At 38.1% G+C, this 11,217-nt stretch overlaps 1 protein-coding gene and 1 long non-coding RNA gene across 4 annotated transcripts; one reads left to right on the plus strand and one right to left on the minus strand.

Moving 5' to 3' along the window:
- The first annotated feature begins 1,444 nt into the window (after positions 1–1,444).
- On the plus strand, positions 1,445–8,457 carry LOC123966974. Of its 2 annotated transcripts, none has more exons than XR_006824146.1 (5): positions 1,445–1,995; positions 3,560–3,618; positions 5,948–6,155; positions 7,846–8,055; positions 8,173–8,457. It is a non-coding gene; the product is annotated as an uncharacterized LOC123966974 (long non-coding RNA). The 2 variants fall into 2 exon arrangements; XR_006824147.1 differs by having other exon boundaries at positions 1,993–2,126.
- On the minus strand, positions 3,138–10,210 carry pdzk1ip1 (PDZK1 interacting protein 1). 2 transcript variants are annotated; one of them, XM_046043038.1, is made up of 5 exons: positions 10,059–10,210; positions 7,862–7,947; positions 6,006–6,132; positions 5,383–5,490; positions 3,138–3,681 (listed from the first exon to the last, which is right to left on the minus strand). In XM_046043038.1, the coding sequence occupies exons 2-5, from the start codon at positions 7,926–7,928 to the stop codon at positions 3,609–3,611; spliced, it is 375 nt and encodes a 124-aa protein (XP_045898994.1). In that variant the 5' UTR covers positions 7,929–7,947; positions 10,059–10,210; the 3' UTR covers positions 3,138–3,608. The 2 variants fall into 2 exon arrangements, with proteins under 2 accessions (XP_045898994.1, XP_045898993.1); XM_046043037.1 differs by having other exon boundaries at positions 7,862–7,943; positions 10,059–10,159.
- Positions 10,211–11,217: the final 1,007 nt, after the last annotated feature.

The following is an 11,217-nucleotide window of genomic DNA, read 5'->3' on the forward strand; positions in this document are numbered from 1 at the left end:
GTACAAACTTCTCAGCTGACATAACTTACAAAATTAAGTTGATTAATATCTTTGATAAATATTATATCCATTAGATTACCCTCCTTTTAAATTTCTGTGTAAAATTTAATTTTACAGCAACACTTTTAATGACAAAAAGGCTGGAGCATGTAGGCCTGTACTCCTTGTATTGAAAATAATCTCTGGCTCCACACTCCAGTCCAGTTGGTGGCGCTAATGCACCTCTCGGCTAGTTTGCCAACCGCCAATAAAAAAAAGAAAAGAGAAGAACAACGACAACGTTGTTCACTGGCGACGGAGTAGCCTATCCGCACACGTAGCTGTCACACGACGGTCTCCTTTGGTAGGTTATCCGTGGCACTATCCACCCGCCATACGTGTGAGGCCGGCCGGCCGCTCACAGAGCCCTCTGGTCCCGCCGTCACACAGACCGCTGCAGCAACAACGGCAGAGGAAAACACAGCTGGAAGCTTTTCATACCGCTTATCTGTCTTTACATTCTGAGGAATGTTCAAACGTTTTAAATTAAAAAAGAGAAAGCTGTGTGGATCGCTGGTGTGTGTGTCGCATTGAACATTACGTCATGGCCGTTGTGTGTGGCGTCGCTATGACGTCAGGCTGCGTACTATCTCTGGGTACTACCTGCAATGGAAAACGGAGCAGGGCCGAGTAGAGTCAGTCTATCGATTTGCGCTATGGTCGCATTTTTCGGCAGAACACCGGCAACAGTTCAACGTTTTAGTCCTAAAAGACGATGCAACTCTGGAAATTCACAATCACAACCTGTAAGTTTGCTTTATTGGTTGGGAATTATATTTAAAATAAACACGGCAATGTAACTTCAGACTGTTCAAGTGCGGAGTTGTAAACGTTGGCTAACACAGCTACAGTTAAGCTATAATGTTACACCTGATGTGAGAGCTACGGAGCAAACGTTCAAATTGTTTGGCCAATTTTTATGTAAAATAGAGTTGAAATATGGTGATTTTTGTAGTGGTTTATTGTAAGATGTGGAACAATGATGTTGTGGACTTGTGAGTAACTTCTACCATCTGCTAGGTTACGGTCGCAGTCTGAAGAGGCTTTGATTTGGATCACACTACCTTGTTTCTTACGACCCGCCCTTCTCTGCTTCTGATTGGCTAGTAGTCCTTACCTGGGAACATGTGCAACTCCCAACAAAGATTTTGTACAAGTAAGATGCATCACTCTGTAGCTCAAGAGCGGAGCGTCCAACACAGGGTGAGAAGAGGAGCTGCAGCAATGTGCAGGATGAGAAAAATATTAAACCATGTAAACCTGTTCTGGTACAACCCCTAAATAAGATTTTGAACCTGAAAATGAGCAGACCTCTTTAACATTACAGATTGAAGCTGAGCACTGACTTTCAATCGTTCCTCCCTGGCTCCAAAAACAATAACTTCAGTTTTATTCAGAAACATTCAGAAAATAGACCCCAACCTAAATGACTTTATGGTGAGCAGCATTTGGGGGGTTTTACAGACTTCTTTCTTTGTTTTAACATCAAGCTGTAACTGTAAAATTTATCTTAAGGTTGTATTTCACATGTTGAACCAGGTTTTTATTGTCGAGTCCAACTGATTTGTCGACTTTCCCCAAACAGATGAGCTTCACTCATTTCAGACGCATTGATCCAAAAGAGGCTCTCTGATTGGGTGTTGAACGAGCTGTGAAAATGTGTTGTGAATGTTTTTTCTGTCTGTTCTGATTATTAATCATCTGTTGCTAACTGATCTGTTTTATTAAAATGTAGAGACGGCACCATCTGCCTTTCTGGAGTCTTCCTGAACTTTAAAATCTGTTTGTTTTATGTTTTCCTCATCAGACCTGATCCAGAGGAACAACCGGTGGCCCAGTAAGAAATCTGTGAAGGTTCTCAGTCATCCAGGTCATGGTAGAAGATACTAGAAGACGTTTCGTCCCTCATTCAAGAGACTTCTTCAGTTCCAGAACCTTTGTTGGATGGGTGGCCCAGTAAGTTACCTTCAGGTTTCTAATGGGAGCGAAGGGGCTGATACTACATGGAAGGTGAACTAACCAGTTTTCCACGTTTGCACGCCCGCAACTTCCTTCGTCTGAGCCAGCTGCCTGAGTCAATTCGGGAGGTAAAAATATATTGGCCTTTTTACAGACACTCGTTTTCCAGTGATCGTGTTTGGGGGGGGAAGCTTGAGTGTGTGTTTGTAGTGATAAGTTGGAGTTTCTCATTCACTTCAATAGAGCCTAATGGAGCCCTCTGCCACATGGGACCTTATTTCTAATTCACATCTAAAAATATTAGATGTGAAAATCAATACAAGCCCGGCCACGTTGCTCGTATGTTTACATCCTGGTACAAAACACACAGGGGCGTGATGGCGTTACATTGTGACAGGTGTTAGTGCCCCGCCCTAAAGCCTCCCCTGCTTCCTGGTCTCTGTTCCTCTAAATGGGACCATAATTTACTAAATGAACATCACGCTGTGTTGAAGAAGACTTGAAACTAGCGACTGAGACCATAAACTCATCAGGAAAGTGTTTACTGAGGGAATAAATCAGCTGACAAGTAGAAACATTTTCTCACAGACTTCTATACAATCACACTTCTTTCTGCAGCCGCTGGAGTCGCCCCCTGCTGGCTGCTGGAGAGAACGCAGGTTTAAGTTACTTAAGTACTGGCTTCACTTTTCAGACACGGAGGTTCCCACATGCGTCACATACGCAACTTTTGGGTTTGTGCTCTTTCTAATTACATCGTTTGTCTGATACTTAAACAGTTTTACGAGAAACTGCAACTTTTTAAACATTTTCTTTTAAACTGACTAATGTGTGTAATTCAGGGTAAAATTCAAAAGAGATCAAAACATTTGTTGTCTCTCGCTCTTGACTACTGAACTTATTTTTTCCGAAATAAGGTCCATAGTGGTCCAATAGAAGGGGAGGGGCTTAGGCTCTGCACAAACTGCCTTTCTGAAAAGCTTAAGCATGTTCCTGGAGTTAACTTTCCATAATGTTCCACTAAAGCAGCTGCTGTAAGAAAATTAAACAATTACTTCGCACACAGGGGAAAAAAATGACAACATCTGTGTGGCAGCGCCAGCACTTATCCAAACACCAACACTCTCTCGCTGCTGTTATTGCAGGCACTGTATAATGAGACTTTACTGCTGAGTTTTTAATTATTAATCACAGGTCATTCCTTCATTGATCAGTAATGAGAGCCGACACAGCAGTTTGTTAGAAAAGATAACTTATTAATGAGCACAAAGATCACAGGCGACGGCTGCTTTTCCTCTTGTTTACTGCTCTGAATCTCTGCATCAAGAGGCAACTGTAGACCATTCAAACAGTCTGAAAAACAACAACTAATATATTGATAATTCATGTCATCTTGCTGCATTTGAAAACATGAAAACAGTCACAGAAGTGTGTAAGTAAATTAATTATTAATAAAGAGACAACAGGTAAGACGAAACAAAGACAACATTTTAAAAACATCTGTAAAATGTACGTGTTTCTCTAAAAAATAATTTTCTGTGTTTTGTGTCTCTCCGTCCAGAGTTGGTGAAGATAACGTTCAGACAGCCAATAGAATCAGTGCAGGAAAGTCACATGGAGGTAACTTTATCATCAGTGCTGTCAATCACCAGGTTGTTGTAGGCGTTCGTGTTTTCTTTGCTCCTGGAACACAAATAATAATGATTGTTTAATTTTTGTCCTGCAGAGATGGACACAGTAAACTATGACAGCATATTAGAGGGGAAAAATTAAATTATGTAGCCGAGGGAGGGGGCAAATATTCCAAGAAAACCTCCAGAATTACAAAGATTAAGGTGGTAAATTTCTGGGAAAAAAGCGTCTGGATATTCTCCGAGATTAAGGTGGTAAATTACAGAGGAAAAAAAATAACTGAATATTTATTGATATTAAAGTGGTAAATTTACGAGAGAAAAAACAGTGAAGGTGCAAACATAAAAGAAAAAGTTGGCACTTTAATTAACATCTGTATAACCTGCTTTAGTTAAGAGCCTGTAATAAGTCCATCTGTAAAATAGTATTTTCCTCCTTTGTGATTAACAACTTTAATTGGGAAAGAACTGCAGACATCCAACTCTTGTATTAATGACGTAACATTAATGTCATCTCATTAGTTTACCACTTTAATCTCTAAAAATTTTTATCTCAATATTTTACCCTGACTCCATAATTACGAATAAATTATTTCTCTTTTAAGTTTTTATTCTCCGTGTATCTAATAAACCTGCAGGACCTGCAGCTTTAGTTTTGTGTTAAAAGAGTTAAGTTTGGGTTAGCTGATGATTTAGCAGCTAATAGAACTAAATTCAGGGAGTTGACTTATTTTAGCAGCTAAAAGAGTTAAATTTCTTGGTAGCTAATGGTTTGTTTTAACAGCTAAAAGAGTTTAGTTTGGGTTAGTTAACTCTTGATTTAAGCAGTAAAGAATTAAATTAGGGTTACACTAATGGTTTATTTTACTAATTTAAAGAGCCGGGTCAGCGGATGATTTAATAGCTTATGGAATTAAATTTAAGTAAGTAAATTGTTTTGTTAACCAATGGTTTGTTTTAGCAGTTAAAAGAGTTAAATAAGGGTCAGCTAATGGTTTATTTTACTAACTTAAGTTAGGGTCAGCTAATGGTTTATTTTACTAACTTAAGTTAGGGTTAGCTAATGGTATGTTTTACTAACTTAAGTTAGGGTTAGCTAATGGTATGTTTTACTAACTTAAGTTAGGGTCAGCTAATGGTTTATTTTACTAACTTAAGTTAGGGTCAGCTAATGGTTTATTTTACTAACTTAAGTTAGGGTTAGCTAATGGTATGTTTTACTAACTTAAGTTAGGGTTAGCTAATGGTTTATTTTACTAACTTAAGTTAGGGTTAGCTAATGGTTTATTTTACTAACTTAAGTTAGGGTCAGCTAATGGTTTATTTTACTAACTTAAGTTAGGGTTAGCTAATGGTTTATTTTACTAACTTAAGTTAGGGTTAGCTAATGGTATGTTTTAGCAGCTAAAATTGTTTATTTTGGGTTAACTGTTTATTTTAGCAGTTAAGAGTTTAATTTGGGTAAGCTAATGAATTATTTTACCAACTTAAAGAGTTAAATAAGGGTCAGCTAATGGTTTGTTTTAGCAGCTAAAAGAGTTAAGTTTGGGTAAAAAGTCTGTGTAGAGAGCAAAACAGCCAGAACGCAATCTCTGACCAGCGGCCATTGTCTGGCAATGATTTAGCTTTTTCATTTACTTGCATTCAAATTGACATTTTATTTAAGCACCCAAATTGTAATTGTTTGCAGTACAGAGTCCCTCAGTCACAATGGCAGGAATAAGGTAAAGTAATTAGTTGTTGTTGGTCGTACCTGACCATATCCAGGGAGGTCTCGTAGGCGTTTCCGTTGGTCTCGTAGGCGTTTTCGATGGTCATAGCGTAGTCATTATCTTTGTCGGACACCACACTGACCTTCCTCCTGCAGACAGATGCATTATATAAGTAGACTACAGTATTAAACATTAGTTTCTTTAAATCTATTGTCTTTATGAAAAGTGATTATGTCTATAAAATCAGAATTAAGATTTTAAGAGCAGATTTATCAGTTGTATTAGTTTTTACTTTAACCTCCTGTCCAACATTTAGACCAGACTCCAAGAAGTAAGTTTATAAAGTCAAAATTAGGGATTTTTCAGCATTTTCCTCCTCAGGTTACTGATCACTGTAATTATCAATTACTCTGCTGACTATTCTCTCACTTGATTGTTTTGTCTGAAAATAATAAAAAAATATTTGTTTCTCGGATTCAAATGTCTGACCAACAAACTAAAACCCAAATTTGTCTCGATAAATGTAGTGAAGTTTAAGATATTCTTGGATTAGAAGTATTGTCTCTTGTGTTGAGAGGTGATTTCTGTTTACTTGTCTGTCGATAGTCTTCCCACATAAATGTTCCTGTTGGTCAAAATGAGTTAAATTAAAGAGACGACGGACCTGCTGGGCTCCTCACACCAGGCCTTCTTCACCAGGAAGACGACGAAGCTGAGGAAGAGGAAGATGGAGACGGCGATGATGCCAGTGAGCCACTGAGGCAGCAGACGCTCGCTGATCTGAGTCTGATCTGCAACACAAGCACACAGAGAGGTCAGAGGTCATCCAAGCTCAGCGCGAACCTCCAGAAACTGTTTTCCATTTTAAAAAAAAATACAATAAACTTAAAAGTCTGGTATATTTTTTCCAGCAGTAAAATGATTTAGCAGCTATACTGATACTGTAAAATAGACAATCTACACTGTTTGAGCTAATAAAACTGTTGGATCTATTGGATAATAATTGGTCAATATATTCTAATCAAAATGTTGCTAAAATAGCTGCAAAATAAATCATTAACTAACACAAATTTAACTCTTGTAGCTGCTAAAATAAATCAACTAACCCCAACATTCCTGTTAACTTTTACACATTTTTACACACCTTTTAAATTGTGCAGATAATCCATTAAAACCCCTTAATGGATATGTTAAACATATGAAACCATCAAAATATCATAGATTTGCAGCTTAAAATATTTCAGAGCCCTGTCATAAACTAAAATCCTTTAACCCTAATAACACCTGATCATTGACAGAATTGATGTGCACCTTAAAATCTACTTAATTATGGGCTTTTAAAATTTTGTTTTGCTTTTTAAATTAAGGGATCTCTAAATGAGGGTTTTCACAGACAACTTAGCGATAAAGTAAAGGTATACATTTGTAAATAGATAAATGTAGTGCAGTACAATATTTACTTAAAAGTATGAAGTTGCACAAATTAAAAGTACCCCAAACTTACGTATGTTCATATTTTCACCACTTTTGTCCAAAGTTTGAAACCTATGACCCAAATAATGATATTAACAGGAGCGAACAGCTGTTTTCTTGCATGCTCATTATTTCATTATTAAGATAAGATTTGATGTGAGGAGAAAATTCTTAGATACTTTCATGGTATTTTCTTTACTTACCAACTTTACATAATTATTTCTATTCCTTAATGCCCTGATGTGCAATTGTGACACAAGAATCTGGGGATCAATAAGGTATTTCTGATCCTGTAATTGTGGAATAATCAAGGTCAAATATATTTAGTAAAGTAAAAAGTGCTTAATCCCCAATTGAAATGTAGTGAAACAGAAGTAGCATGAAATAGTATTACTCATTTTAAGTACGGGAATATCAAATTCAGTACAGTACTTCAGTAGATGTAGAGTGAGGGAGAATTGCAACACAGTTTATAGGTGTGCATCCATTATATGACCTCCAATATAATGATACTAGCAGGAAAGAAAAGCTGCACCTTGTACACGAATTATCTTTATTATCACTTACTTTTTTAATTAACCAAAAATAAGTTAAAAAAGAAAATGCATTTTACTGATGTCTTCAAACTACAACAAAACTGGAAACTTACTAAGCTTTTAAATTTTGATTAATCAATAATCAAAATATTCTAGAACAGAAACTATGAGTTGATCCTTGCAGATTTATTCACTGGCAATTGTTTTATACATTTTTCTCGATACAATCGCTGGTTTTAGCTTCTCAAATGAGCGGATTTCATGTTTTTCTTTGTGACAAGATTGTTTTTGGACTGTTGGTTGAACATATTATAATTATACTATATTCAATTTAATAGACTAAACAATTACTCATTTAATCTAGAAAATAATACACAGATTGATTGATAGAGAAAATATCTGTAGTTGCAGCTCTAAAACACTCAGTAATGTTGTTCATCGGATAAATATTTGAACGGTAGTATAACCGTGTATTTATAGTTACTGTCGGTACAGTTCACACAGCTCGTACCTGTCTGGGCCGCCACGACTCCGACTGTCAGCAACAAACTGGAAATCACTGCACAAAGTTTGGCCATCGCTGGTTCTCCGCTCTGACTGAAGAAAAAACAACAGACGTTAAAAAACTTCGCACAAGTTTAAAGCTGAAGCTTCGGAGGTGGAGTTGAAACTAACAGCAGACGAGCAGCTCAGGTGAAGCAGCAGGTCGGTGCACTTCTGTTAATATTTAACTCAAACTCACATTTCAAACTCTGTTTCACAGGAAAAGCTTTTATCTGCTCTCTGAGTTTATGGCCCAATCATGTTTCTGTTTTCTCGCAGCTGGACCAAAGTGTTGCCTTACAAACCTCTTCCACTTTAAGGCCCCGCTTATGTTAACAAGGCAGCGAGACTGAGGAGGACTGGACTGTAGATTTGACTCATTTTCACAGACAGGGAGACTTAAAAACTCTCTATACAAGAAAAAAGCAGCTTAATATGATTATCTTTATCAAATTTATCAAATAATTAATTGGTTGGTTATCAGGCTGTCCTTAATTATCTTTGCATGCAAAAACCCCATAAATTCTTTCCTAATGTTATATAAAAACATTTACCTTTTATTGATTTATCTTCATCGAATCATCTTTATTTGCCAGGTACGCATACGAGGAATTTGACTCTGGATTGTACCTTGCTCACGATGTGCTTACTTATACGGTAATAAAATCAAACACAGGCCACAGTATAGAGAACACACATATATATACACACACACTATAAACCAAACCAAAACAGATTGAGACAGCAGTGCAATGAGGAGAGTGCGAAGGACGCAGGAGTAAATTATTACCATTATTGTTATTATCATTATGTACATGTCGGAGGTGGATGTGATATGCAGGTGCACATACATGCACACAGTGTGTAAACATCCACACTTTGTGATGGAGCACAGTGCAAAGGATGCTGGAATAAATAGGTATCATGTGGATTTGGTATACAGTATATACAATGACACTATGAACAGTGTGATGATCATTTCCAGCATCATCTTTTAGAGATTTCTCTTTTTGTCTGCAGGCTTCTTCATAGGCAACAAACAGCAGTCAGCTAGCCGTCTGTGTGTAGTATTTATTCATTTATTTAATATATATATATGGTAATTCATAACGGAAGTTATCTAATTGCACTTTTCATACAGAGAGTAAGAACATTTCCCTGGCATAACAATAGATAAGATTGATGATTTGATATGATTGACGAGTTTCTTTTATAATTACAAACCAATGTAAAGCATTTTTCTTGCACAAGGATTTAATGAATAAAAACAACCCACAAAGGTGAAACTGCTGTATTAAATATTAAACTAGTGCTAACCTATAGAGTTCACTATTATATGAAATTAGTAACATTATATTAAACTATTAAATGAATCTCATGCTTTTTATTTAATGTTACACTCCTCCAGGTTGTGAATAGAGCCTCTGCCAGGTTGCCATGGAAACATTATAATGACAAGAATCTAAAACTATGTGAATATTCAGTTTTTAGTCGAAACAGAGCCTGAAGTCACTCGCTTCCGCTTCCGGCCCGTGGGACGTTATTTTGGAAAGTTCGGTATTTTTTTGATCCGGTTTGAACTGAGCCCTGAATCACACACGTTTGTCAATTTAAAAGATGATTTTGTCCGTCAAGAAAGCTGCAGTTTGTTGTAAAACATGTCTTTTTTTATGAAACCCGTTCAATGAACTACATCTCTCGTCTCGCACAATATACGTCAAAAACAATAAACATGGTAATGCTAGCTAACGTTCATTGCTGCTAATAAGATAACTCAGCTGTGTTCCACGCAGAAATAAATCTCGCCTGTTGTGTTTAATCCAACGACTGTGTCCTTTTATCACATCATCCTCTCTTGGAAGTTCTTTGACGTTAGCTTCAGTCATTGAGAGAAACGGTTACGACGTCACGTATTTGCGGCCTGTGTAATTATGTATTTTCACAGTCTTATACCTCAACAGTTTTACATCAAACTGCGACTTTCAAATGTAGATTTTAAATTGACAAACATCATGTGTGTAATTTTTTACAAAGGTCCCGTGGTGGTCCACCGGAAGGGGAGGGACTTAGGCATCAAATATTCTACACCGACAGTGTTTATTTTCCTTTTTGTCACTCACATGCCTGTTAAAGGAATATTCCACTGAAAATAATGAAAAACTCACCCCCTGGAGTCGGGAGAGGGGCGTCTTGTGTCTTCTGAGGACAGCAGCTGTGGTCAGTTTGTCCAACCACCTCTGCAGCATGATGAACCAGTCCTCTGTCCCCCCGAACGATTTTACTTCATTCACATTTTTTGGCAAAATATGGCTGAATCAGGTGCATCAACAAGCAGAAGAAAGAATTTAGCCATATTTTGGTAAAAATATGAGGACGTTCTAATGAAAAAGTTATTTTTACATTATAGAGCCATATGTACATTTACCCTGCTCACAATTAAATTTAACTATGAAAATACATTTTTTTCTCATTTTCTCTTGAAACACCCTAAAACCTAGAGGCCCCTGGAGGTCCTGGGGCCCCAGTTAGGGACCCGCTGTCCTACAGTATGAGACAGGTGGAGGAGGGTTTGGCTCTTAACGTGCTCATGAGGTTCAGATTGAGCTGGGCCGGGTTGAAGTCCTGGAGGTCGGACCCGGGGGCCTGCTGGCCGTCCCGGTTCTTCTCCCTGGAGGTGACCCGGTACTGGGCCTTGACGTTTCTCAATGGGTTGTGGTCCGGACTGATGTGGTCCGGACAGCGAAACACCTCTCTGATAACGGAGCCCTGCTGAGACAAGCCCACAAAGCCGTTCCTGAAGGTCACCATCCTGACGACGGGCGAGTCGACGTACTGAACATACAGCAGGTTTCCTGACGGGAAGACAGAGTGACGGTTCAGTCCAATCAGAATTTAGTAGTTTACTTCTGGGGTTTGTGGCAGAGAAGTATTTGGCCCGCGAGTTCCCGCTCGGCCCAGAGACTTCACATTGTGATGAAGTTACGGATTTTAAAATTGAGGAAAGTTTTACAAATACAAAAACCTCCGTGGATCAAACATTCATAATACAAAGAGTCATAATTGACTTAAAGTTTGCAGTTTGAGGTGTTCTGGCCACAGTTTTAGTGCCGGCCACGGGTGACTGGAGGAGACCTCTTGGACCGCACCGGTACGTACCTGTAGCGACGTCCCAGACGTTGATGCTTCTGTCCTGAGATCCGGTGAAGACGAACTGGTCGCTCTCAGAGAAAGCAGCAGAGAGGACGCCCTCGAAGAAAAACCCCTGAACATCAGCAGAAAAAACTCAGACTGAGGATGGCTGTACGTAATAATAATAATAATAAT

This window comes from Micropterus dolomieu, unplaced genomic scaffold, assembly GCF_021292245.1.
Source record: "Micropterus dolomieu isolate WLL.071019.BEF.003 ecotype Adirondacks unplaced genomic scaffold, ASM2129224v1 contig_14691, whole genome shotgun sequence".
Taxonomy (NCBI): Eukaryota; Metazoa; Chordata; class Actinopteri; order Centrarchiformes; family Centrarchidae; genus Micropterus; species Micropterus dolomieu.